Genomic DNA, 27,619 nt, shown 5'->3' with positions numbered 1-27,619 from the left:
CTTTACTAATTTCATTAATCCTCAAAATAAGGCTGTGTTTCTCAGATGCTATTGTTGTTCTCCTTTTACAAATAAGGAAAGCAGACCTCAGAGAGGTTAATAACTTGACCAACATAACACAGCTAGAAAACATCAAAACCAGTAGTTCACACCAGCTGAGTCTGATTACAAACTGGGTGTTAATTCTGCCATGTTTTACTGACTCCCTCTGAGCAGTGTTGTGACTTCCCAAAAAGGAAAACAGAATTCAGATGATGAACTATTTCCAAATAAATTGTAAGTGCTAAGGGCTCAGTTGTAGAGAACCTGCTAGCATGTGTGAGGCCCTGAGTTCAATCCCCAGGATAGAGGGGGGGAAAAACGCCTGTAAGTGCTAAAACATTGACACATCTTGAGAAGTTATCAAAGACAATGAAAAAAAGGGGTTATTTTCTGGCACTAAAATATCATAGGTCAATATACTTCTCTTTGACAATCCCCGTGTTTCCCCAAGGGAAACAATTTTCAGTTTAGCTGTGAGATCTAGCCTGACCTAGTACCTTGTCCAGTAGATTCCAGAGTTCTACCCTAGTCTACTGATAACTTCATTGTGCTTTTAGTGGTATTCAGGTATTCTTGGGATCCTACTTTGGTACAACCAGTCCTTTAATATTTGGCTCATATGGTGACTTGTTTGCAGAAGTTAACCCTCCACAGACAGCTGGTTATATAGAAGTTACTGATCTTCAATCAAAGCAACTCCGATACATTCCTGTTCCCAGGTAATTCATTTCACCTTTGTCCATAGCTTAGCATGTCATTTTAAAAAAATGAGTTCTTAGCCAGGCACAGCGGTACACACTTGTAATCCAGCTACTCAGGAGGCTGAGGCAAGAAGATTGCAAGGTTGAGACCAGCCTAGGCAATTTAGCAAGACCATGTCTCAAATTTAAATTTAAAAAAATTACATGTCTGGGATGTAACTTATTGTTCCCTGGGTTCAATCCCCCAGACCAAAAAAAAAGAAAAAAAAAGTTACCAAGTTCTCCGAATAAATGTGTAGTTTTTGCCTCCTTAAATAGCAAACTCTTCTTTCCCTTGTTATACTTGGTTTATATCTTGCTGTTCTGCATGCTTTACTGGCATTTTTATTTTCATTTTGGAAAAATATTCAAATATTTCAAATAAACTGTAAGTGCTAAGGGCTGGGAATAGGTATAAGTTTCACAGCCTTCTAAGCTTTCATTCTTTTTTGTTTGATCTGTCCTAATGCTAAGTTTTTCTGTACCAAAAATAGCATTGTTAGTATTATAGGAATTTTAATATTTATTAACTTTATATATTGGTTTTCTGAAGTTTGTATTCAAAATGTCACAGGAATTTAAATAGCGTTTGTTTAATATTGTTCTAAATATGTTACTGTGCATCTGCAGTCATGAAGGCCATATAGTAGTTAAAGAATTCCCAGGAATTTAGACTGGACCTCATTACCATTCACTGCCTTTATTATTGTCCAGGGGTGGAAGCAAAGCCTTTAAATCAGCTAGACTCGGGATACAAAAGCAGAAACATCAAGCTTGTCTCTGTCTTTGAGGTACACAAAGACAGGTGTTCTCACCTGCAGCCTCCCCTTCCCTGAGCATGTCTGTGCCTTGTCTCCCTCTGCTGAGCCTAGGTTTCTCTTTATCCTGACTGTCCTTCAGGCCAAAGCCTCCTTCCTCTCATCTTTCCACTCTACTTTGATCTGGATTAAGATCATATTCTACCTCCCCTCCAGGTACTTTCTCACTTGTGACTGAGCCCTCCAGAAAACACTTGGTGGCTTTGGCTGCAGTCTTAATCAAAGGGTTCTGGAGAGCTTTCCCATATCATCACAGGAAAGCCAGAAACAGCCTTGGCTGTCAATCACTCAAAACATCACCAACCTTTCTTCCTTTTCCTCTAACCTCGAGAAAAAAAGAGCTCAGCGTGACAGTATGAAATAACTCAGCAATAAACAGTTACATTTCTTAGAACCCTTTAAGTAGATTAAAAAATTAGAAAAAAATTAGATAAAGAAAATTAAAATTCAATTTAGAAAATTAGATTAAAACTATACACAACTTTACAACATCTCGGAACATGTTTATGTGCAGTTTAATGGAAAATGGCTTTTAGTAACTTGAGAAAATTCCTTATTCCATCTCAGTTCATCATTAAGATGTATGATTAGTTCAAGTAACAAAAGCAAAGAACATCTTTTTTAAAGCATTTTGAAGCATTGGTAATTTTTTCCAATATTTCTTTTATTTTCTCCCCCAAGAACTTTTTATTTCAGAGTTTTGAAATTTTCTGTATGAGCTACAGGTTCTACCTGTCATAAGAAGAACTGGTGGAAGAGTAGCTATATGTGCATCCAGGCACCAGCTGAGCACTATAATTCACACATATAGAGCAGCACTTTCCAATGGAAATGTAACTCAAGCCATGAATACAATTTTATACTTGTAGCCACATTAAAAGCATAAAAAGATCCCAGCACAGATTGCAAGTTGGAGCATAGCCTAGGCAACTTAGCAACTTAGCAAAACCTTGTCTCAAAATTAAACATGAAAAAGGTCTGAGATGTAGCTCAATGCAGGGGCCCCAGATTCAAATCCCAATACAAATAAAGGAAGGAAAGGAAGAAGGGAGGGAGGGAGGCAGGGAGGGAAGGAGAGAAATAGATGAACTTTAATAATATATTTTATTTAACCCAGCATATCCAAAATAATATCATTTTTGCTTTGACATATATTTAATATAAAAATTTTAGTATATGTGCTGCTGAAGCAAGCACAAATACAAAAATTTTAATGAGGCATTTTACATTCCATTTTTCTTCTAAGTCTTTGAAATCCAGTATGTAATGTATACTTATAATACCTCTCAATTTGGAGTTTCCACACTTCAAGAGTCCATTTCATTGTCAGTATACCTTGATCTTCAAGGGAATAATCCACTTGGATTTCATTTGTTTTGCTAGTTGCTTAAATTTAGCATTCTGCTAGATGTCAGGAATTTTCCATTTGATGGCTAACTTCAGTTAATAGAAAATACAGTAATGAGACTTTAATGTAACTATGGTGCCAAACAAATGTGTCACTTTTCCCCCTTACATATTTTTTTCTTCATATTTTTGCTCTTCATATTTTCATTTTTAAAATACTTCCTAGCTCTCATATGTGACTACATAAATCTATGTAAATCTATTATAACTTTATGTATTTATTTAAAACTTTGTAATTATGTATATGAGGAACATGCATTTTTTTAAAAAAGTGAAGACAAGATTCTAGACCTGATGTACAAACTGTAGTAAATATGTGATTTCTTTAGTACTTCCTTTTTTTTAGTTAAAGAAGTTGCCCCTGTAAATTTTAAATTTTGTGATAAATTTCAAGAGGGGCAAAGATGGATACAGTGCTCAATAGTACTCTACAACTTAAGTGTTCTTGCCACATAATTTCACATAGATAAATTTCATCATTCTTGAATAGCTGTTTACTTCCTAATCTGTAACTACTAATATTTTTCCTAAAACAATTTTTTCACAGAGTACTATGAAATAAATCCTGTTTTATATCAAACATTACCTTCTTTGAGTCCATCTAGGAATCTTGTAAAGTACTTCTGAAACACATGGTCCCATTCTCCTGTTCTCTTCATCATAAAAACATCTAAGAAGGGCTGGGGATTTAGCTCAGTGGTGCCGCCACCTGCTTCATGAGTGCAAGGTCCCAAGTTCAATCCCCGAAAAAAAAATTTAAGAAGTCTGCAGTTGACTTCTTAAAAATTTGCATTCCTAGAAATTGCCATAAATATGGTTATAATATGTAATAAAAGAATTGTGAAATATATAGGAAATACATATGTTCCTTGTTATATCATTTTGACAGTCAGAAAAGGTAAAAATTGGGCTGGGGATGTAGCTTAGTGGCACCTTGCCTGCCTGGCAAGCAAGAGATTCTGAGTCTGATGATTCCCAGTACAGAAAAAACAAACAAGCAAAAAGAAAGAAAGATTGAAAGAGTAAAAATCAAATACAAATGTATTTGAAATGCAGAAGCAAGACATTGGTTTCAGCAGTGACATGAGACCTCTAAAGATTGAGCCCACCAGTGCAGTATGGGAGGTATTAATTGGTATCGAGCTAGTATTTTTCTGACAGGGTCATCTGGTGCCCATAAATCCAGGAAAATATAAATAACCAATATATTACTGTGTATTTTTGTTCTTTACAGAGGGATGTGCTAGTATCTTATCTCTTAATGTACTTACTATTAAGAGTTCTACTCAGATCAGGCTGCTATACCAGAATGCCACAGACTTGGTGGCTTAAATGACAAACATTTATTTCTCACCACATGGAAGCTCCAAAAGCCATGGTCAAGGTGCTGGCCAGTTCATTTCCTGGTGAGGGCTTCTTTCAGAGGGCTGCCTTCTTACTGTATCCTTGAATGGATACTAATGCTATCACATTGAGGGTTAGGGCTTCAGCATGTGAATTTGGAGAAACACAAACATTCAGTCCATAACAAATTCTTTATGGCAATTAAGGAACCTAAATAACTTTTAACTAGCTTCATTACCTGCATTTTCAACACATAACATATTGTGATTAATTATACAATATCTTCCTTAAAGTAATCCTTGTTTTTTATATTCATTATTATCCTGCTTTGTCTTTATAATTTCAATATATTCTGTCTCACTTTTGCTCCTAATATGTATCCTCCTACCCTCTCTGTGCTATGGGGCAGGTAAGAGCAGGCATGAAAGGATGAATAATTTTGTGAACATACTTTTTAAGCTGGAAAGAACATTTCAATGTAAAGTATCATCCTTCTGCATTATTTTTATAGTTTCTGGTCTTCACTTGGTTTCCTTTTTCAGATCAGAGTCTCTCTCGCCCTATACCACATGGATGTCAACTATTTCAGACACAGATGCGCTGTTGGCTGAGTGGGACAAAAGTGGCATTGTTACTGTTGACATGGGAGGTCACATCAGGCTTTGGGAAACTGGACTTGAACGTCTGCAGCGATCACTCATGGAATGGAGAAACATGATTGGGCAAGAAGATGACAGATATATGCAGGTACCACTTGTACTGACCTTTTCTCTTATGGTATACACTCAGATATAAATGCCACATTCGGGAAAACTTCTACCTTAGTGACTCAAATATAGGTGCTTAAATAGCTAAAATAATTTTTGAACTCAGAAAAGATCCATGTAAGTAGTGACAAAATAAAAATGTGCCTTTTTTCTGTTAGTGCTTAAGCACACAGGTTACCAGAAACAACGTGTAAATACAACTATTGGCCTTTTCTGTTTAACCTTTAGCATTTAACAGTTTCTCGCACCGCCTTTGTTTCATCTGTTGTCACTTTTACTGCCACTGTCATCAGCATCTCTACATGTTACCTAGGAAACAGAAACACTGAAGAGCTAACATACAGCCAACTTTTACAAGACCCAAATCTCTGGGCTAGAGGTTAGCAAAATGTGCATCCAATAGAGTTTTTGCCAGCTTCCCTTTTTCTAGATAATGTAAATTTAGCAGTCACAATGAGTAGACCCAGTTCTGTGCTGGAGAGAAATATGGGACTAGGCCACCGAAACAAAAGGAAAACCCGGCAACTCCAAAAATGACTAGTAGCTGTCTGAAACTAATTGGAAGAAATATACATCCTTGCTCATTCATTTTATTATATGCATGCATATATGTATGCATATAATAAAATGATTTATTTAAAATTTTTTTATTTTAATCTTTGCAAAAAGCTCAGTTTACATTTCATTCTTATCTTCCAAAGAAGAAAGAAAGTAGGTTCTTGCCTACTAATTATATTTGCCTAAATAATTACATTTTAAAAAGTGTATTGCTCTGGGGCTGGGGATTTAGCTCAGTGGTTCCACCACCTGCCTCGTAAGCACAAGGCCCCAAGTTCGATCCCTGGTACCAAAAAAAAAAAGTGTATTGCTCTAAAATAAACATGTTAACATTTATCTACTACAGCAATAGGTAAATGTTGATCACTGTCCATAACAACATTTAGAAAACTAATTATTTATGATTCTTTTATTATGTTAAACATTAATTTTTACTCTGAATTAAGCTCCTAGCCTTACTATAGTAATTGGCATGTAATAGTAAATACTATTGTATTCAAATTTCATATATTTTAAAAAATTAATTTCATAGATTTTATTTTAATTTCTCATATGTTATAGAAATCAAAGGTTATGTTTTTCCTATGGTCAAGATTTATGGCAAGAAAATGTTCAAATGAGAAGGGGAATAAGGTGGTGGAGGAAGGAAGGGACAAAGAAAAAGAAAATATTTATGACCTAAATTGAGGATTTTATTTTTTTCTCAAAAGAATTTTAAGAAAGATTTTAGTAATGATTTTGATAGTGTTTCTCTACTGCTGCAAAAATTAAACACTGTGTTTTAACTGTATTATTGGTCTTCTTCCCTGGGACTTCTCTAACTATATTGTGAATCTCTGTTTACCCAGAACCTAGAATAATGATTTATACACAATAGAGAATTAATATTTTTATGTATACTAAATTACATTGGTAACTGAATCTATTTCATAACAAATGGAGTTCTTCATTTAAACTATCACAAAGTATTCATTTTATGCTTTTATATATTTATTGAATGAAAATACATAGTTATGAAGTTAGAAATGAATAGAATTATAGTATCTAACATCACAAGAATAACCAAAATACTTGGCTACATTATACAGTGCAATATCTGAACTTTCTCTAAATCAAACATTTTCTAGGAAATGTATATAACTTTATGTCTCCAGCTCAAAATTCAGATATCAGAAATAAGACAAATTTAGTAATAAAGCTGTATAATTCAGAATTAAATAACTGTTGCATGTGGAAAACTAGTATAGATGTTAGCTAAAGTTTTCCCTCTGTATATAAAATTTTATCTCTGTATATATATTTTTTCAAACTGAAATGTAAATTGTGAGCATACATCTTTAATGTCTAAATGGATAGGATAAATTGTCCAAATAGACTAACATTGTTTTAATGTTTTTTCAAATCTCTTGATAAATAATGAGACAGCAAACTGCTTTTATTTAGGGCAGTTCATGTTATTATTTATAAGAAGATTGCACAACCAAATCTAAACAGGAATTATTCCAGGTAATAACAAGAAATCTTTGTCTTCTTATAATTTCCTTCCTGTTCAATCCCTCAAGGCACCCCATTTATGGACTCTTTATTCAACATGGGTTTGCTCCTGATTTTTGGAGCTTAGACTTTTCATAAACAAAGAAAAGAGAATAGACTTTTATTGCTCTCCTTACATCTGCTGGTTGCCAGCAGCTTTCCTTTTCACTGGTGGAGTAACCTGATCGCCATCTAGTGGCCAAATGAACTTACTGTACATCTTTGCACTCCAGCAATTTGAGTCAGCCCCTGGCCTCCTGCCTTGGAGGTTTACACACTCCTGTCTTGTGTGGTTCTTGTTGGACGATAGATGCTCCAGGAAAACAACCTGCCAAGTCATCCATCACGAATGGACCCCCATATTTTCCTGATCCCTCTGCGTAGTAGCAGACAGACTGTCCTATGTAGGTAAACAGTGAGTTACATGCCTTTCCACTGCCTTTTATCTCTTTGCTACATTTCAGCCTCCTAGATGTATTGTCTTTGAAGGCATTCTTGATTTTAATTTTTTAAATGAATACATCAGTATATTTTTAAGATGAGTACAGCTTGTGAGCGTGTACTTAATTGAGCTCTGCATATAAAATGTATTCATGAATTTGATAAGAACATGTAAAGAACTATAATAACAGATTTGAAGCATTACTATAACCATAGTTCCTAGAACCCATTTTTAAGAACCCATATTTATACTTTAGACTCCATATTTTCAGAAGCATGTGTTAATTAGAAGCCAAAATTCTAGCTGTATTTTATATTTCCTTTATAAAGTGTTACATTTGTGTTCCTCCCAATAATGCTATTAAAACTACTCCACAGGCTGGGGATTTAACTCAGTGGTGCTGCTGCCTGTCTCTCAAGTCCCGAGTTCGATCCCCAGTACCAAAAAAACCCCTACTCCACAGTTTTCTCAGAAATCAAATCATCTTCTCTAAAATGTTCTTGATGACTGCTTTTGGTAGCAAAAAGATTAAAAGTTTACAGCTTTCAAATGTCCTTTTCTTATTATAGAAAATCCTCCATATATTACTGGTGGAATCTCTTTGAGGCTTTTGAATAGTATCTCCTTAGCCACGGCCTCTAAAAATGCATAAAATCTTCTGAAACACAGTGCAGGACTAGACCTAACATTTTCTCGTAATTGAGATTCTGCCTGGTGCAGAGTAGGTGTGCTATCAATGTTTGGAAATAGAAAGTGGAGAAGCATAGAAAGAAATACATGGAAAAGATAACTAATTTATATTAAGCACTGTTAATCACCCCCTTAAAGTAAGTATTCTAGGACCGTGAGTAAATGAGTAAAAGTTTTATGTACCTAGGTGACTAAGCTTAGCCCTTCTTTAGCCACTAGTCCAGCAGCTTTAATTATTTTAGGATCTTAATAGGTCCTGGAATGGTGGCCCACACTTGTAATCCCAGATACTCAGGAGTCTAAAGCAAAAGGATCACAGGCCTGAAGCCAGCCTGTGCAATTTAGCAAGACCCTGTCTTACAACACAATAAAATAAAAATAAAATAAAATAATAAGAGAAAGACTGAGGATATAGCTTAGCTCTCCCTGGGTTCAGTCAACAGTACCATCAAATAAAACAAAACAAAAAACTTCAGTAAGATGTTTAAGGCTTATTTTCAGTTTTAGAGACCACTAAATTATTTAACTGACACTCTCAGTAAATTTAGTTTTCAGTACACAGGTTAAGTTATCTCTAGATCTGTGGTTGTATACAATTCTTTGTTGTTTTTAAGAAGCATGGTTCACTCCTGTACTTCATTATTTGCTTTGATCAGTAACTCTGAGGACACTTACCAATCTAATTCAGTAGGTCACTGTTATAAATGATTCACATTTTGTAGGATTGCTATATGTATACAAGTCTTTGGGAATCTTTCCCAGCCCAGAAAGGGAATGCGTTTTTGAACTTTTACACTTTTCTGACTATCTCCTATTGATGTATCAGTAGAGCTGGCTTTTGCGAAGATAGTCTAGCTCTTTGCCTGAGTGGTAACCCATGGTAAGCCTCTAATAATTATTTTCTGTCATTATTCTTGTTAGACAAATTCCAGCCATAGAAACTCATTTTGAGCCTTCAAAGTTGTCAGGAGTACCTAATGAAGATATAACACCCTGGGGAGAATAATACTGAGCAGTGTGCTGATAACTAGCTCTCATGTGAACAAGAGGGAAGCGTTAATAGTGTTTGCTGGTTTCCATGGTGTAAACTTTTTCTGCCATGACCAATTTCAAACTGGCAAAATTCCTGAATATATAGCAATTACCTCTCATAAACTGGTATAGTTTGGTACCAGCATGCCACAGGCTTAATTAAGTCTTTAACAACCAGTTCCCTGAGGAGAATTGTGAATTACCTAAGAGCAAAGCCTTCAGAAATAAGGTATGTGAATAGAAAGAGAGGAGGGTAAAAGAAAAAGAAACAGATGATGGTATCTTGCTGTCTCTAGGAAATGAGGAAGCCTCCAGTTGCCCCAGTTACAGGTTGGCAATGCCCTTCTTGAACCAAGAGTTTGATTTAAGCAAAGAATTGAAGAGAAGTCTGCCCTCAGGTGGAATGATGCTCGTAGGTGCATGTGCCTCCTTTCTTATATACATTGTATTTCAGGAAGAAACTACTACTTGATATTTGTGTTCCTCTAGAAGTAATGCTTCCATTGATCGCAACTTTATTGGAATGTTAAAATTAAATCAACAACCACCTCCCTAAGACAAGAAAATTAGCAACCTTATGATTGTAGGGAAGCCATAAATTTTTATGAAAATTGTGAGTATTACAGAATTTTAAATTAATACTAAAAATAGAAATATCCTTTTGCTTTCACTCATAGAAAAAGCCAAACTCTAAATTTCTTTTCTAACCATGATCAGGAAAATTTCAACAACCTTCTCTCGTGACAAGTTAATATCATTATTTTATAAGTTACTGTATCCTCAGTGCCTGTCATTTAGCAGTATGTTCAGTAAGTAAAGAGGTAATCTTAGCAATATTTATTTAAAAGTATAAAGAAAACAAAGTAATTCAATAATATAACACTTACTGAGATGTCAGATGCAGTGAATAGGATGGTAATCAATAGCTCTAGAATTTGACAATTCTAATCTTATATGTAATCAACACATCGTAATTGCTATTGAAATAAACCTTGCTATTATATTTACAGATAAAATTATGATTTTTATCCATAAGCAGTATAGCTTATTGTTTAAGAACATGACACTTGTAGTAGTCAAACCTAGCTTCAAATCCTTGTTGAACAGTGTATATGATCTTTGGGAGATTACTCATTCTTTCAAAGCCTCATTTTCTAACCATAATGCAAAGATAATACTATAATAGCTTACAAAGTTCTTGTAAGAATGAAATACATTTGTGCCTGACAAAAAGTAAGTAATCAGTAAACAATAAAAATTTGAAACTTAGAATTTAAGAAATATGGGGCTGCAAATTTTTTAATGCTTATGTGGAGACAAAGACAAATTAAAATGAAACAGTATTACCCAGATACCTAATATTAATCATGATCCAATGAGTTACACAATTCATCATCTATTCCAGTATTAAAATGTAAACTTCGTTTATAATTCTGTTTGGAAAAATAGTTTTATCAGGCCCAAAAAAGGAATTGAAAAAATGGTCTTTAACTAAACCTGTCAGCTTGAAGAAAAGCAGGAAATCAGTGATAGGACAATTGTCAGCTGAGGATTATAGTGTTTAGCCTTATTCAAAAGACAAATTAGAGCAAGACCAAAAAAACATGCAGCAAAATATACATCATTGAGCCTGAGTCCTGGGAACACTAAAGAGCAAGTCATACTTGGAGCTGTCTTGCTTAGCTTTTCTTTTGTTAGCTTTAGGACTTGAAGACATTGTGTAGCTCTAATGATTGCAGTGTGGATGGTGCTAAAATTTGGAAGATTAATTGAATGACTCTACAGGGGCCATTTAAGCATCTAGGTTTTCTCCTCCATCTTATGTGTCTAGCAGCTAGTTCTTCTCCACCTCCCAAAAGGCAGGAGCTGTAATGGAGACCTGCATGGTTCAGGAAAGAAGTGAGACCACACAACCAACAGAAAGATATAGTAAAAGTCCTCTTTCTTTACTTAGATCCGGGGAAGTTGGCACCATACTTAGATTCCTTGGGTAAGAAATTGGAAAAATCCTCTCTGGAAATTGACATGTCCAAGAGAAGAACCTTTGCTAACATCTGGAAGTCTTCCATGATACCTCAGAAAGATCTACTTGTTGCCAGCTCCATCCTGATGCAAAAGCCCACTTTTTAAGTGCCTTTTAAAAATATTAATGGATATCCTCTTATACAAAAGATGGAAAACAAAACAAGTAAACAGAAAAATAAATCTTGGAAAACTAGAATGGGTACAGACAGTAGGAAAACATTTCACAAAATAATATTCTCAGAGAAACAAGAGAAAGTAAAACAAAAACATAGATACTATTTTAACATAGTAATCTTCAAAGAATAAGGAGGACCTCTTGGAAAGTTAAAAATGGTAGCAGAAATAAAAAATGTAACAGAAAGTGGGCATTAGAGAACCCTTCTGAAACACAAAGAAATTTAAAATAGAAAAAACAAGATAAGAAAGTTTCATCTGACTAATACAGATTCCAGAAAGAGAAAAAGGAAAGGCAGGAAATGACACAAAAAGCAATTTAAGAAAATGTCACTAAACTAAAGAACAGGTGTTCCGTATAACAAATGGAAAACACACCAAAGCATATTCACTTGAAATTTTAGCATCCCGTGGATAATGAGACAATGCTAAAAACTTCTGAGTTAGGGAAAGCAGGGAACAGATCATTTAAAATATAGTAGAAATCCTAATGGCACTGGGCTCCTCCATGGCATTGGAAGCTAACGGCAAAATCAAGGAGGGAAAGTTATTTCTATCCTAGAACTTTATATCTAGCCACGCCATTAATGAAGTAAACAAGTAGACTGTAAATATTATCAAATGTGCAAATCTCAAAAAATTTACGTTCTTTCTCAGGAAGCTACAGTAATCCAAGAAATAGATGGACGTGGGTAGAAAGAGTGGCCCTAGCCAGGGAAGAAAAAAAGGTAATTAACTCCCAGTATAATTGTGAAAGAGTTCTAATATAACACCTGTGCAGGAGGCATGAAAACAACTACTCCAAAGAAAGTGGGAAGGCAGAGGGTTCTAGAAAGAATAGGTGTCTTTTTAGAGAAAGAGAGAAACTAGTAATTGGATAGGCTAGTGATGTGAGAGGAGTTAATAGGTCTGATGAAGAATTTGTGCAACAGTGAGTGATGGATATATAGAGCTAGGAATTCATCAGGCATACTTATGTAGAGCACTGCTTAGTGGGAGAAATGAAAAAGTAATAGTGTATTAACTAGTAAGCTGTCTATAACAAAAGTATATATATTAATATACTGCACATAGTAAAGTATATTGTACTTATACGGTAATATTATATAGGAATAATAAGTAACACTGATTTATGACAGCACTCTTAGGAACATGAGAGGAGGAAAATGAGTAATACATGTTTGAGATGAGAGAGATGAGATAATCTGCATCTTTCATACTAGGAAATCAATAGATTATGTCTGAGATTAAAAAATAAAGATAATATAAGATTCTTACTTAGAAATTTTGAGGTCATAGTAAGCAGGAGTGAAGCAGTTATCTTTGGGAATGGGAATTGTAGGAGTAGGGCAGATGGTGAGGCACAAGATTGCTGTTTTTGTTACACATCTTCTAGTACTGTTTGAGTTATTAAACCATATATCTTTGTTACTTAAATAAAAAAATTACTTTAAAGTAATAAGAATTAGCCAGGTGGCAAAGAGGAATAAGGCTAGGCTTGACAGTTTCTTAAGCAAAGAGAGAAAATTTAACTCATTCCTGGACATGTAAAATAATACGTATTTTGAATGGAACTGAATAAGCTGATTTGTTTTCCTTCTTTCACTCAAAAATGACTCAAGGGTTCCAGGTATGGAATAAACACACTCTACCCTGTCTCTCCCACTGCTGCAGCTAAAAGCATGGACAGAATGTATGAGCAACTGTTGATGTCTCTGAAAAATAAACAATAGTAGATGAATCGAGGAAGAAGACAAGAATTTGAACTACCAGTGAATTAGCTGTTAGTGTCCCCATTTTTCCTTCAGAATCTCCTAGCCTTTACTCATGAAAGCCTGAAAACTGAAGTGGGTACTCTTAGAAAACTAGAAATAGAAATTTCCTCAGCCTGATAAAGGGCATCTCTAAAAACCATGCAGTTTGCATCATACTTAATGGTAAATGGCTGAATGCTTTCCCCCTAACATAAGCAGTAAGATGAAGATGACTAGGTCCACCCTTCAATATCAAGCTAGAGGTCTTAAACAGTGCAGTATGAAAATAAAAATAGCTGGGCTGGCACACGCCTGTAATGCTAGCTACTTTGGAAGCTGACGCAGGAGGATCAAAAGTAGGAGGCCAGCCTGGAGAACTTAGCAAGATCTTGTTTGAAAATAAAAAATGAAAAGGGCTGGGGATGTAGCTCAGGGATAAAATACTCCTAGGTTTAATCCATGATACAAGGAAGGGAGGGAGAGAGGGAGGGAGGGAAGGAAAGAAAGAAAGAAGGAAGAAAGATGAAAGGTATGCAGATTGAAAAGGAAGAAATAAAACTGTTCCTATTTGCAGATAGCATAATTGCCTATATAGAAAATTCCACAGAATTTACCCTCCCCAAAAAACAAGCAAAAATAAATAAAGTCTTCGAACTAGTAAGCATATTCAGCAATGTCAAAAACTAACCATACTCAGGCCAGGGATTTAGCTCAGTGATTCTGCCGCCTGCCTCACAAGCCCAAGGACCTGAGTTTGATCCCCGGTACCAAAAAAATGTATATATATATTAACCATACTTCTGTATATTACCAAGTGCCAAGTTTCAACTCCACCAGCAAAATAAAAAAAAACACATATATATGGTATTATATACCATTTATGTAAACTTCCCCACTGAAAAATGCAATACTGGGGCCAGGGGCTTAGTTCAGTGGTGCCGTCGCCTGCCTCGCAAGCACAAGGTCCTGAGTTCGATCCCCAGTACCCCCCCCCCAAAAAATGCAATACTTAGGTATTAATCTAATAAGACTTGTATAGGATATGTATGCCGAATAGCACAAAATACTAATGAAAGAAATCAAGATCTAAATAAGTGGAGCAATAGACCAAATACATAGAAAATTTGATGTAATAGAGATGTCAGTTATTTTCCAGTTGACCCATAGATTTAACACGACCAAAATCTCAACAGAATTTTTTGTTTCTGGTACTGGGGGCCAAACTCAGGACCTTGTGCTTGAGACATCCAGGGTGTCCAGATCACCTGCTCTGCCAAAATCTGAAAATGCCAGTGGAGTTAAAGACTTAGCACTTGCTCTGTGTAACCCCATCAGGTTGTGTTGGTTTCCATGGAAGTCAGTGTTTCTGAGGAGCTGAGTAATATTATCCAGCTCCAAGGCAAGCAGTAGTAAGGATGCTTTTGGATGCCCTTTAGTGTTAGTAATAGAACACAGAATTCTCAAGGATTCTTTTGACAGTTCTTAAATCCCAGACACACTTTCCATGGTAAATAAGATGTTGCAAAATGTCCAAGTTGTTCAAGTGAGCAAGGCAATAGGAGCTGAATTTGGTTTCCAGAAGTGAGAGCCTGCCAACAGGTAACAGCAAACATAGTTACAACAGGGGTGATTTATCCTAGTAACCCAGCGTCACCACTAAGCATCTCTAAGATTGCACAGCAATCAGTTCCATTCCCAGAACTAATGGTAACTCTTGGGAGTTCTTATCCAAGTTGAAGAAACAGAGCATTAAATCCGGGCATGGTCATGCATGCCTATAGTCCCAGCACTTGGGAGACTGAGGCGGGAGGATTGGCTCAAATTCAAGACCAGACTGGGCTACAGAGTGAGTTCAAGACCTCCTGAATTGAGACCTTGTCTCAAAAAAAACCAAAACAAGAAAGAAAAAGAAAGAAATAGAGCATTGAAAGGTAGGACCCACACATGGAGAGCTTCACTGGAGGACGTAGTTGAATCACTATAGAGTGTTTTGAGGAAAACTGATGGCTCTTGGATTTAAGAAGTATGATCATCAGTTCCACAAAGCAGTTCAACTGTGGGAAGGAGAGAGCCTGAACTTTTTCATATCTCAGTGTCATTTTAAGATGTGTTTATGATAAAGCAGCAGAACAAAAAAAGCAGAGGTCAAGGTGGCACAAGGTGGAGAAACACTACAGTTCCTTTTTAATGCATAGGTTATGTTAAATCTATGGTCATTTCATGTGCTGATATCTTGCTTAAGCAGTACTAGTCACCCAGCTTTTAGTATCGGTGAATTGTTGTAATATATTATCCTACATCTAAGACATTTAAAAGTTTCTGATGCATTATCTTATGAAAGTGTTTCCAGAAGTTACTGATTTGAACATGTTTCTGAATTCTAACAAAAGATTTATTGTTATTGTTAAGGTGTACTTACTACTCCTATATTCATGTTGAGGTCAGAATTCTGCTACTAGTAACAGCAGTTAAAAGGTGAATAGCTATATCAGCAAGTTATATTTTCGGGGGTGTTTTTCACATTTTAATTTTTATTAGTACATGTTTGCAGTAAAGAACGATTTCAGTGAGTTCTGATTTTCTTGAATAGACGTAGGGGCACAGGTACTGGGATTGGTAAAAAGATTGGAATAACTCTCCACATGTACTAGTTTAAATAATACTGTTCTAATAAGAGGTTTTAAAAAGGAAGAATAATCTTGATCAGTAGCAGTAATAGCTAATACCTACATGTGTATGTCACATATCAACACTGTTCTAACAAAGAGTTTACCTAGTTAACTCATTCTGCCATCATGACAACCCTATGAAGTAGGTACTGTCATTACCACTATTTACGGATGAGGAAACTGAGGCACAGAACCACAAAAACACCAGTGCCCAGAGAGGTTAAGTAACTTCTTTGTAGTGAAGTACAGTGAAGTTTTCTGTTTTATTTTATCTTGCAGTGCTGGGCATCAAACTCAGAGCCTTAAGTACTAGGCAAGTGCTCTTCCACTGAGCCATACCCCTAGTGATCCCCTTTAATTATGCTTCTACAAGAGATATGGGAAAAACACACCTTTCTGTGCCCCACTGATAACAAGGTCGTGATAGGTCAGGTTGTTGTTATGAATTAACTTTCCAGAAATTTTTTCAAATCTTGCTCTTACCCAGCAATCTCTATCCTCAGTTTAAGGAATATGAATTTAACAGCAAAACTGAAGTTTGTTCTCTTGTTCATACATATACATAAATAATGTTTATTAAAATATCATACAAGTGATTAAAAAGACATACTTTAGTCCATTTGTGCTCCTACAACAGAACACCATAGACTGGATAATTTACCAAGAACAGAAATCCATTGCTTCACTCACTGCTGTGGAAGCTTGGAATTCCAGCATCAAAGCCCTGGTAGGTTTGGCGATACTCACATGGCTAAAAGCAGCATGGCAAAGAGACAGAGGAGGCTAATTTCACCCTTTTATAACAGCATTAATCCTACCCAGGAGGATGGAATTCTCAGGGCAAATGTCTCTTCTCTTCATACTATCACAATGGCAGTTAAATTTCAACATGAATTTTAGAGGGGACAGATATCCACACCATAGCAAGACATGAGCCCTGACAGGAGTTAAAATTATTTTCTAGAATTAATCTCACTTGAACCTCTGCAAAATTTGCTGGTAGGAAAATAAGAGGTATGGGAATGAGCCCTCCCCCATATAATTACTGCTCACTTTCCAGGCAGAGTACAGCCCACACATTTCCTCTGTGATCTGGAGCCTAATAACTGAGCCACCAACATCCGCTGCTGCTATTGAAAAACTGCTAAAGGCATTAGCTCCCAGAGAAATGCACACACTTTCTAGAGTAGCAGTGTGAAGCCCCTGAGCTGCTAAGTTAAGAGCAGAAGCTGGTGGGGTACAAAGATAAAAACTGGTCTGGCTGTACCATGTCCAGGGAAGCTGGCATCTCATTCATTTCAAAGTTACTTCTCTTTTCCAAACTGCCTTTTCCCATGATTGACTTTAACTAGTCAAGTATCATCCTTATTTTAGCCATGTTTGTGTACCTATGAAATAACTGTGACTTTCATATGTCACATTTTTTAATGAATTTACTTATCAGTGATTATCTGCATATGAATAAAGTGAACACATTTTCCCCCCTGGTACTGGGGATTAACACGTTCCTGCTGGCTTGAACCACTGGTGGTGCATGCATGACTCGAGACAGTCATCCATGTACCACCAGTGGTTCACAGCCGCCTGGCAGCAAGACATACAAATTATAGCCCCATGGTGAATGTGTTAAACCCAGGGCTTCCACACTGAGCTACAGCCCCAACCCCTTTTATATTTTTTGTATTTCAAGACAGAATATCACCAACTAACCCTGGCTGAGCTCAAACTTGCAGTCCTCCTGCCTCAGCCTCCCAGAGTGCTGGGATTATAGGTGTATACTAGCATGCCAAGTTTGAAGTGAAAACTTTTCCTTACAATCTCAATGATGTCATTCTGTGCTAATGAGTAGCTTTCCAGCAACCCCAATTAGCAGTTGATGCCTTTAGATTCAAATATAGTTTTGTGGCCTGGGGAGATAGCTTACTGGTTAGTATACTCATTTAGATGCACATGAAACTTGGTTTGATGTTCAGCTCATTTTTTTTTTTTACATCTTTGTCATCATAAATACTGTTTTGGGTGGGTAAGTTTTCCTGTGATGTCATTATATCTATAATCTAATGGCATTATCATTGGAATCTCAATTCCTTAAAAACTCTAAGAGTTTTGCCACCATCTCAGTATTTCTAGTTTATTTATAACCATCTAACAGCAGTGTTTATCGTGTAGGCCTAGTTTCAGGAAGGTCAGTGAACCACAATTTCCTAAGGAGATGATGGTAATACAAGCTGTGGCACTGGCAGGTTGTCATCTATTGGATTACAGAGCTTATAGACAAACAATAGATATTGGAGCCCTTTGAAATCATTTAGCCTACTAATTCCGGTGGAGCATTTACTGTAAACCCACCAAAATAGACCCTATGGGGAGATACTGAAATATGAAAGATGGTTTTTATCCTCAGGGATCTTATTCAGTGTAACTGGCAAATAATAATCCTGCAACATCAGCAAATAGTACCAAACAATGTTTGATATTAAATTGGGAAAGTTAGGCCCTATGCCAGAATAGTTTATAGGACAAGTGTTTATACATATGAAACATATATGCAAAGCAGATGGAGCTTAGTCTAGGCTTTTTAAATGGATGCATTGGAATAGTTAAAAGGAGAGAGGCATTCTGGTTATTCCAGAAAACCTGATAGGCAGAGATGTAAGAATGAGCACAGTGTGTTTCCTTCATGAGAGGGAGAATTGTGCCATAAGCTTGGATCATCACAAATCTAGGGATGACCTAGGTACAGATACCACAGAAGCAGTAAGGAAATATCACAGGTATACACCAATCCCAGAGAGCAAATACAGGTTCAACACCAACTGACCCAAAGAGATAGGGGAGTGTACACCAGAGTCAAGGCAGGGCTAGGGGCTGGGGCTGGAGGTGCCAGAAACACACAGGCCGGAGGCTTGGGAAGACAGGCTGTTAGTTAGTTTCTGCATTGTCCTGCTAACCCAGGACATTTTTTTAAAGCATTTGAAAGGAAGCTCACCTTCTGGGTAACCCATAGCATGTCTGCAGTGTATCCATTAGAGATACACTGTTAAGAGAGGCCTAACTGGAGCAAATAATCTCACCAGAGAGTGGTTCAATAAAGTGTCAGATGCAAGTGTGTAGGAAAAGTTCAGTGTATATGAAAGTGTGTATGAAAACTCAGTGACGATTTTAGATTCTCTGAAGCACATTGAATAGCAAAAGTTTGATACTGGAGGCTGTCTGAGAAAGGTGGACTTGGTAGAGATGTGCAGTGTGGGAAGGAATCCCCAGTGAAGCAGGGAAAATTCAAGGCTGAGAAAGCAATCTGGTGTGAGTTGATGGAGACTGGCTAAGTGTGGGGCATGGGAGCACATGTTAGGGGCGTTTCTAGTTTGGGTATCTGGCAAAATGGTGGAACATTGAAGGAATTAGGAAAGCTGGAGAGGAGACAGGGTTCGGGCACTTCGAGTACACTGCCTCTGAGGTAATTGTGAGATACGCAGGTGACAGCGTTCAGCTGGTAACTGAAATAAGGGACTAGAGCTTAAACTAGTGAGACAGTTCCAATGGTCCTTACCACAGAAGGTTTGGTGGAAGCTGTATAAATTGTTAGATGCCCAGGAGAAGAAGAGATCAAGCAAAATACTCAGGACAAAAAACACTATGTTCTTAAAAATACATAAGGTCAGATGTTTCTGCAAGTATGTTTTCAGAACCCATTTTTAATAAGAAATCTATGTTCAAGGCTTTTGGAAACACTGTATAACTTAATAGCCTCTTAGAGATAAAATTAGAATTAATAAATATTTAGCCACCTCTTTAAGTTGGTTTAACTCAGTAGCTGCCAAATTTATTTTGATTGTTAAAAAAAAATACTTCAGCAACTTGCCAGTTTCCATATCCTTTGTTCTTTGCACCAGTTCGCCATGGACTCTCTAGTGGATCTCAGGACAAGATCTTTGTACTAATTCTAATCCTGGCTCATGATACAACCAGGTTGCATGTCATTTATGACTTTAGAGAGAAAATCTGGAATGTAAGGGATAGGCTACTAGTTAAAAAGATAACTTTGTCCAATACCTTTGAAAAGAGGACCTATTATTTGTGTGATTCCAGATGTATTATGGATTCAAAGGGTATGTAAAATTGGTATTTATTGGGAACACTGAAAGACACAAAAATTCAGCTCACATTTACTTATGCTACAAAGGGGGTTTATTGTCTCACAGAACCAAGAAATCCTAGAGCCTAAAGCACAGCTCAAACACAGGCCAACACTTGTCATAAGATCGTTTTGCCCCCCTACTGTGGCTCTGCTACTCTCTGTGGTGGCTTTCTTCTCACATAGTCATTCTTTATCAAGTGGCCCTGGTAGGTCTGGGCAATATATGGCTCTCATAGCTGGCTCCTGACCAAGCAGAAGGCTCCTGTCTCTCCCTGTAACTTCACAGAGCCTCAAGAAGGCTCCAAGAGGCTGGTGAGGTCATATACCCATCCCTGAGCAGTCACTGAGCCCAAACGGATGGGATAGTCTAATTGGCCACACCTACATCATATCTCCACTGCTGGAGTTTGACATGAGAGAGGGCTTCATCAGTTCCACTTGAAACACAATTAGGAAATAAGAGATGGGAGGGAAACCATCCCAGAAGAAATACTGAATAAGTAAAAAAAAAAAAAAGGACCATATGATGTTTTATTGTTGGTTTTGACAAAGCCAGCCCCTTCCAAGTGATAGCTGATGATGCTTCCTCCAGATTAGGACTTCTTGGAGTCCACTGCTGCTGTCAGATTTGTTTTGTTTTGCAGTCAGCATAACACTCATGAAAACTAATCCTTAGCAAACACTATATGATAATTAGGACAACGGTGATTTAGTATCTATGAGTTTTCTCTTCCATTTAATTCCTGTAATGGAATTAGAGAAATACATACTTGGTTTTCTAATTTCACAGTGGAGGGCAGAAATAAATAGTCTTAGTTCAGTGTTCTTCGAGACTTTGTAGTTGCCAAGATTCTGAATGAAATTTGTCAGGTCTTTCTGTCTTTTTTTGCCCAGTACCGGGGATTGAACTCAGGACCTTGCTCTTGCCAGGCAGACATGGTCCCGCTGAGCTGTATCCCTGGTCCTCTTGTCAAGTCTTTCTGGATAGTGCTGTGGTGGCAATGGAATTTGGTGATGGTTCCCTCTAAAAAAGAAGGACTTAGTAATATTAGTTGATTTTCATTATTGTTTTCTTTTAGATATTTAAGGAATGAATACTAGACTGTTCAAGTCTTTGCATTTCCCACATCTGTAGAGCTCTAGTAGGAAAATCTGAGGTTTAAATCAGTTTAGTGCTGGTCAAAGGGGATAATGCTGCATCCAAGTGAGTCATCATTACCTCAACCATTCTACCTTTTTCTTGACTTAGAAGTCATTGCCAGAAAGAAAAAACCCTAACATAACATCAGAAACAATTCAAAGGACCGGGGATTTAGCTCAGTGGTTCCAGCACCTGCCTCGAAAGCACAAGGACCTGAGTTCGATCCCTGGTACCAAAAAAAGAAAAAATAAATAATTCATGGAACTGGGGTGTGGCTCAGTGGTTAAGTGCTTTTCTACCACATATGAGGCCCTTGGAAGTGAGGGAAGGAGGAACAATGAACATGTTCACATATTCTGTATATCTATCTATCTATTTATATATCTATATATATATCTATATTTATATATGTATATGATTTTTCTAAAGTTGCAGTAGACTTTCCTTTATGAAATAAATCTTGGTTCTTCAACTTCTGAGTTTCTGAATGTATCTTCTGATCTTTGATAAGTTTGAAGGCCCCATAATATGTTCACCAGTGGTATCTGGTGGTAAAAATAATAGGAAAAAAATTCCATCATTAAAACCTTAAATCCAGGTATTTCTGGGCCGCCAGGCCCATGGAAGCTGTGGTAGCTACCGGGAACCCAAAGGCCGTGAAAATGGTGGTTCCTAGGGCTGCATGTTCTCGGGTCAGAATGCAAGTCACATCAGCCACCAGCCACCAGCACAAGAGTTCTGCTGCTGAAGGAATTCATCCAGAAAGCAAGAAGGAATCTGGACCTGATAACCAAAGTACAGGTGAATCACAGACTGCTGGGAAACAAAGTTCAATCTCTAGAACTCATAAAACGGGAAAGAGGAAGAACAGGACCACAGGCTCATTATCAGAGATAACCAAACCATCTACTGATGGAGAGTTCTCTGATGCAGAGTCAAATTATGTTGAGATGCAGGCTCCTATTCTAAGAATAACTAGGAGAGGGTAGATCATAACTGCACCTATTCCAGTGTCCACTCTAAGAAAAAAGCAGAAAATAATTCCACTAAATGAGTCTGTTGCTGAAGAAGTTGTCTCTGAAGCAGAATCTCATGCTTCACATATTTCTAGAATTGTGCCTTCCCCAGAAATGACAAGAACCAGAAGTAAGGCTAAAGCTCTAACATGCCAAAGTCATATCTGATGCTGAATCATCATGCTGTGACATTTCATTCCCTGAAATTACACATAAGAGAACAACCAAGATTATGCCAAGGAAATCACAGGCACAAGCTGAGAATAGATTGTACCAGAAAATGAAAAACAAATCATGGATATTTCTATGAAGTCAGAGGATTCTGATACCAGAGAGACCTCTCAGAGTTTGGATGAAGAGGAAAACAGAGTAACAGATGAGGGAAAGGAAAATGATAAAAGTTCTCAGTTGAAATGTGTTTCTAAACTTAAGGAGCCTAGCCTTCAGTTAGTTTTTCAAAATCAATTCAACCCTTCAAAATAATAAAACTACATCAGAGTCCTCAAATCTGAACTGTGAAGCTATAACAAAATCATTAGCTCAAACATTTGCAGTTGTGGAAGTGAACAGATGGAATGAAGAGAGAAAAAGCACCATAAAAATAAGTGACTTGACAAAGTTCATTGGTCATCATAGTGATGATGATGAAGAGTCCACAAATAAAGTTGTCAGTGAGGACAACAGTGAAAGGAGTGTAGATCTTGAATGTGATACCAGACTAAACAAATCTGAGCTCAACCAGTCTCAGGATATAGATGATTCTGTCTTACTAGTTCTCAGCAGTGATGAAAGCCAGCAATCTGAAAGCAGTGAAAGTGAAGAGGACACTGTGTATTTTGTTGAAAATAGTGGTCAAAAGGAATCATGAAATGAAAAGTCAGAAAATACATCTCAGGACAATGCATTCTTTGTAACTGACACAACTCCTGGATTGAATGCTGATAAAAAATTTTATTTGAAAGATAAGGCAAGTGAGGAAGAAAAAGAGAAGGAGGATGAAAACAGTGAAGAAGAACCATCAGACAGTGACAGAAATAAAGATGAGTGTAGTGATGAAGATGACTTACTAAATAACACAAAGTCTAAACTTCTGAAGTTGACAAGTAACAGTATAGACACTGGTCTGAGTATCAAGCAGTTTGGTGGTGTGTACATTAATTTCAATGCAGAAAAACTTCAGTCTAAGAAGAAAACTCTAATACAGATCATGGAGAAAAAGAAAAATGAGCTTCTACAGAAAGCTGTTATCACACCTGATTTTGAAAAAAACTATTGCATCCCACCATATAGTGAATCAAAGTGTCAACTTCAGAAAAAATGCAGGAAAGAGTGACAAAAAACTGCAGGTGATGGTTGGTTTGGTATGAAAGCTCCAGAATTGACTGATGAACTTAAAAATGATCTCAAAGCTCTGAAGATGAGAGCAAGCATGGACCCAAAAAGATTTTACAAGAAAAATGACCGAGATGGCTTCCCTAAATACTTCCAGATTGGAACTATTGTTGACAATCCAGCTGATTTCTATCATTCACGAATTCCCAAGAAGCAAAGGAAAAGGACTATTGTGGAAGAACTGCTGGCTGATTCTGAGTTCAGAAGATATAACTGAAGGAAGTACTCAGATATCATGGCTGAAAAAGCAAATGCAGCAGGAAAAATGTTCAGAAAGAAGAAGAAATTTCACAATTAATATTCACCAAGCAAATCCCATTATTTTACATCTTCCCTTTATTTGTAAAAGAGGTTTAGAAGACTAACACCATCACAAATTTAATATAGACTGACTCTGTTTATATAGGGATTTCTGTTTGGAATTAAAATTGACAGGGAATCAATCACATCCCCTTTGGAATAAAAATAAGCATGTCTACAAAAGACCTGTTCTGGCTTAGACTGTTTAAGGACAAAAGAACGTCAACCATTTTAAGATAATTAACACTTTTATTAGGTTTTCAGTGCTTGGTTATTTAAGGAAAATTTAATTAAAAGGTATAGCATTGGGCCGGGCATTTAGCTCAGTGGTTTTGCTGTCTGCTGTGTGAGCGCAAGGACCCGAGTTCAATCCCCGGTACCAAAAAAAAGGTATAGCATTTACTAATATGTTCAAAGAACATTTTTAATAATTGTATAAATAATACCTTAATTACTGTGTAGTTTTATATATATGTATGTATGTATGTGTATATGTACAGGGGAGTTGGTAGACAGGCCATGCCCTATAATTAGCTGCAAATTCAGATCCAGAAACAGGAGGAAAATTGATCTTAACCTACATTCATTGTTTTGTTTCAAGCAAAACAAAATTGAAAAATAGCATTTTAATTTGGGCAGAAGGTAAAGTGGCTCAGTTTATCTCCTCTTCAGTAGCACAAGTATGTATTCTGGCTAAGTTGCTTTCTGCCACCAAGGACAGTTGGTCATTTCTGTAATGCTTCTCGGTGAGTTGCAGCCTCCTTTATATCATTGTTTACTGTATCTTTATTTTCCTAGCATACTATTTTAGATTTTAGTGAATGTAAAATCTCATATTTTACTTTTACTGTTTGGGGTCACAAGCAACCTAGTAAACACTAGAGATAACAATAACTTTCACTGTTGAAATTAGGGAAGCATTTATATGTGTTCTCTTTTCTAGAAAAGCTTTTATTTCAAAATTTATTTTGCCTTTTGTGTTATACAGAATCTCATATGACAGAGTTAAGTATCAAAATAGGAAGAAGAAATAACTATTTTTGTAAGCTACTTGTTAGGACTTGGATCTTAAATGACCCCCAAATTCTCATACTAAATAAAATCTTGATTTGTAAAAAAAAACAAAACAAAACTTAAATACAAACTGTTTATAATATCTGTCCTCAGGAGTAGATAATTAACCTTTTTCACAAAATCTAATTACATTTTTTAAAAACCTTTTGTTTTCTTCTCTGTATATGTGTATGTATATAGAAACTTTTTTCATGAACCTAGTGAAAGTAAGACATGATGCCTCATTACCTCTAAACCCTTCAGTATTCCCTCAAAATAAGAGCACTCTTCTATATAACTTCAAAACAGACCTCAAAATCAGGGATTTGACCTTGATACAGCATTAATGTCTAATCCACAGACCTTGTTCAAATTTCATATGCCCCAATAGCAAAAGGAAGTAATTGAGGATCATGTTATATTTTCTTAGCAAGTCTTTTTTGGTGACTTTGAACCTGAACGCTTCCTTGTCTTTCCTTGACTTTCATGACCTTGACATTTTTGAAAAGTATAAGCTAGTTGTTTTGTAAAACATGCTTCAGTTTAGGTTCACCTGATATCTTATTTTAGAACCAGTTAGTGCATCTTTGGCAAGAATGTCACAGAAACTGTGTTCTTCTCAAAATGTCCTATAAGGTGACACATCATGTCAAATTTGTCCAATTTGCTAATGTGGAACTTCGAACTTTTGGTTAAGGTGTTCTCTCTATTTCTCCACTGTGAAGTTACTGTTATTTCCCTTTATAATTAATGCATGTGTTTAGTGGGTATATCTTTCAAGACTGTGTAACTATCTTGTTTCATCAAACATTTGTCCGTTAGTTTTATCATCCACTGATAATTCTTCCTTGAAACAATGATTACTACTGTAGTTACCAGATTATGATTGTTCTGATTACATCATTCCTTCCTCATGAATTAATTGACATTTTGAGGTAAAGAAGTGCCATCTTTCCTACCTTTATTTGTTTTTATTATTATAACGTTGTGGATGTTCACTTGTTTAATAGGTTTTAATATATTGCTGCCCACATTTAGCCAACAGGAGTCCCTTCAAGCCAGTTCCCTCATCCTTCTGACTTGCTTCCATCATCTTGAGTACTTTCTTCCTTTGAGGCATAAAGTAAGTCCCATTACTTTTGCCACTGATTTTCTTTACTGGTAAATGTACTATTTGGGCAGTTTGGCCCACTGACTTAAGTTAACCTAATAATACAAAAGAAATGTTCTAACTTCTGTTTAACCAACTAACTAAATTAACTGCACACTTGAATGAATGTGAAGGGCCCCTGACCATGCGTAACTCATCAGCTTCTCTCTGATGTGTGCTCCATTTTTGCTCCTGGCAGTGGAATTTTGTGCTTACCATGTGTGCATTTGATAAACTTCCTGGAGCAGCCACCAAGTTAACTCTATCCTGGCAAGGCTCTTACTCCAACACATACTGATGGCATTCAGAGAGACCCAGAATGCTCTATCATTTGCTATCAGGTATATGGAGGAAAACCTACAAAGATCTTAGATAATATAGTCACCACAGATGCTGAATATTTTTCTTCATTATAACAAGTATTTGTATTATGAACAAAGCCTGAGAAAAGCATCCATTATAGTCTAGCAACCTCATTAAAGATTTGGTCAGAGATAGAATAATTTTTCCTCTTGGCATTGGCCAGGGCCTAAAAAATGTAATTATAATGATTTATTATTATATTATTTTACACTTACCTTTCTTACTATATTTAAGCACTTATTTTAAATTGTATAATTTTCTTGTTAGACCACAGTTATTACTTTTACTGACCACAGGAGGGTGGCAGTGAGCTTAGTTCAGAAATATTTCAGATTAAATAGGTATTACAACTTCAACAACTACTGAGAGATTTTTGTCACTTTACTACATTTAGGAGTTACAATTGTAAAGTATAATCAATAGGCTGACCAGAAGTCTTGGGTCAGTGTTGTTTCCTTTAGAAGATCTTTTAACTGCGAAAGGAAAGGCATTTATGAAAAGATTTTGGAACTTTTAGTGAAGTGGCAGGGTACAGAGCAATTTTCTCAGGTCAGGAATTAAGAGAGCTAGATCCTCTTCATGGTGACACCACTGATGTGCAACTTTAGCAGTCACTTCACCTTTCTGGGCCTTAATTTCTTCTTCTAAAAAGTGAAGTGGAGTGGAAAACAAGATCTAAAATCAGGAGATATACATCAAAGGACTTCTCCATTCTAGTGAGGTTCTGTTTTGTTTTTGTTTTTGTATTTTGACAGCTTAGGGTGCTCTAGCTGCTTCAAAAACACTCTTTCACATGGTCATTGCGGCTCCCACTTCAGGTGTGTGTAGTATTGTTCTCATTCTCAGGATAGAGTTAGGCAATTTGCCCACAGTCCCTCGGCTAATAAAGAACAAAGCCAGAATTTCAGCGTAAGTTTCTCCAACTCAGAAGAACATATTTTTCTCTTCATCACATTGCTTCTATAGAGCCAAAAAACTGATGGTGGTTGTACCTATAGAAAAGAAAACAGATTAATTCTAGCCCAACAGGATTTAGACCAAATGCTTATGGGTTTGTACAGGTTATGTGGG

General features: G+C 36.5%; 1 protein-coding gene and 1 pseudogene across 3 annotated transcripts in view; both read left to right on the top strand.

The window, feature by feature from the left end:
• Vwa8 (von Willebrand factor A domain containing 8) overlaps positions 1–27,619 on the top strand; it is a 443,736-nt gene that overhangs the window by 318,686 nt on the left and 97,431 nt on the right. For all 3 annotated transcript variants that reach the window (XR_015445839.1, XM_004844253.3, XM_087197309.1), the window contains 2 exons: positions 680–761; positions 4,894–5,098. Coding sequence is in view for 2 of the 3 variants with exons in the window: in XM_004844253.3 (XP_004844310.1) it covers positions 680–761; positions 4,894–5,098 (287 nt within the window). In the remaining variant the exon portion in view is untranslated. The remainder of the gene's footprint in view (positions 1–679; positions 762–4,893; positions 5,099–27,619) is intronic.
• On the top strand, positions 21,760–24,111 carry LOC106009333 (deoxynucleotidyltransferase terminal-interacting protein 2 pseudogene; annotated as a pseudogene).

Source organism: Heterocephalus glaber, unplaced genomic scaffold (assembly GCF_053883595.1).
Source record: "Heterocephalus glaber isolate CG9 unplaced genomic scaffold, H.glaber_assembly_v1.0 deba00001666, whole genome shotgun sequence".
In the NCBI taxonomy this organism is placed as follows: domain Eukaryota; kingdom Metazoa; phylum Chordata; class Mammalia; order Rodentia; family Bathyergidae; genus Heterocephalus; species Heterocephalus glaber.
The sequence above is the reverse complement of the archived record's forward strand: the minus strand, read 5'-3'. Positions and strand labels throughout refer to the sequence as shown.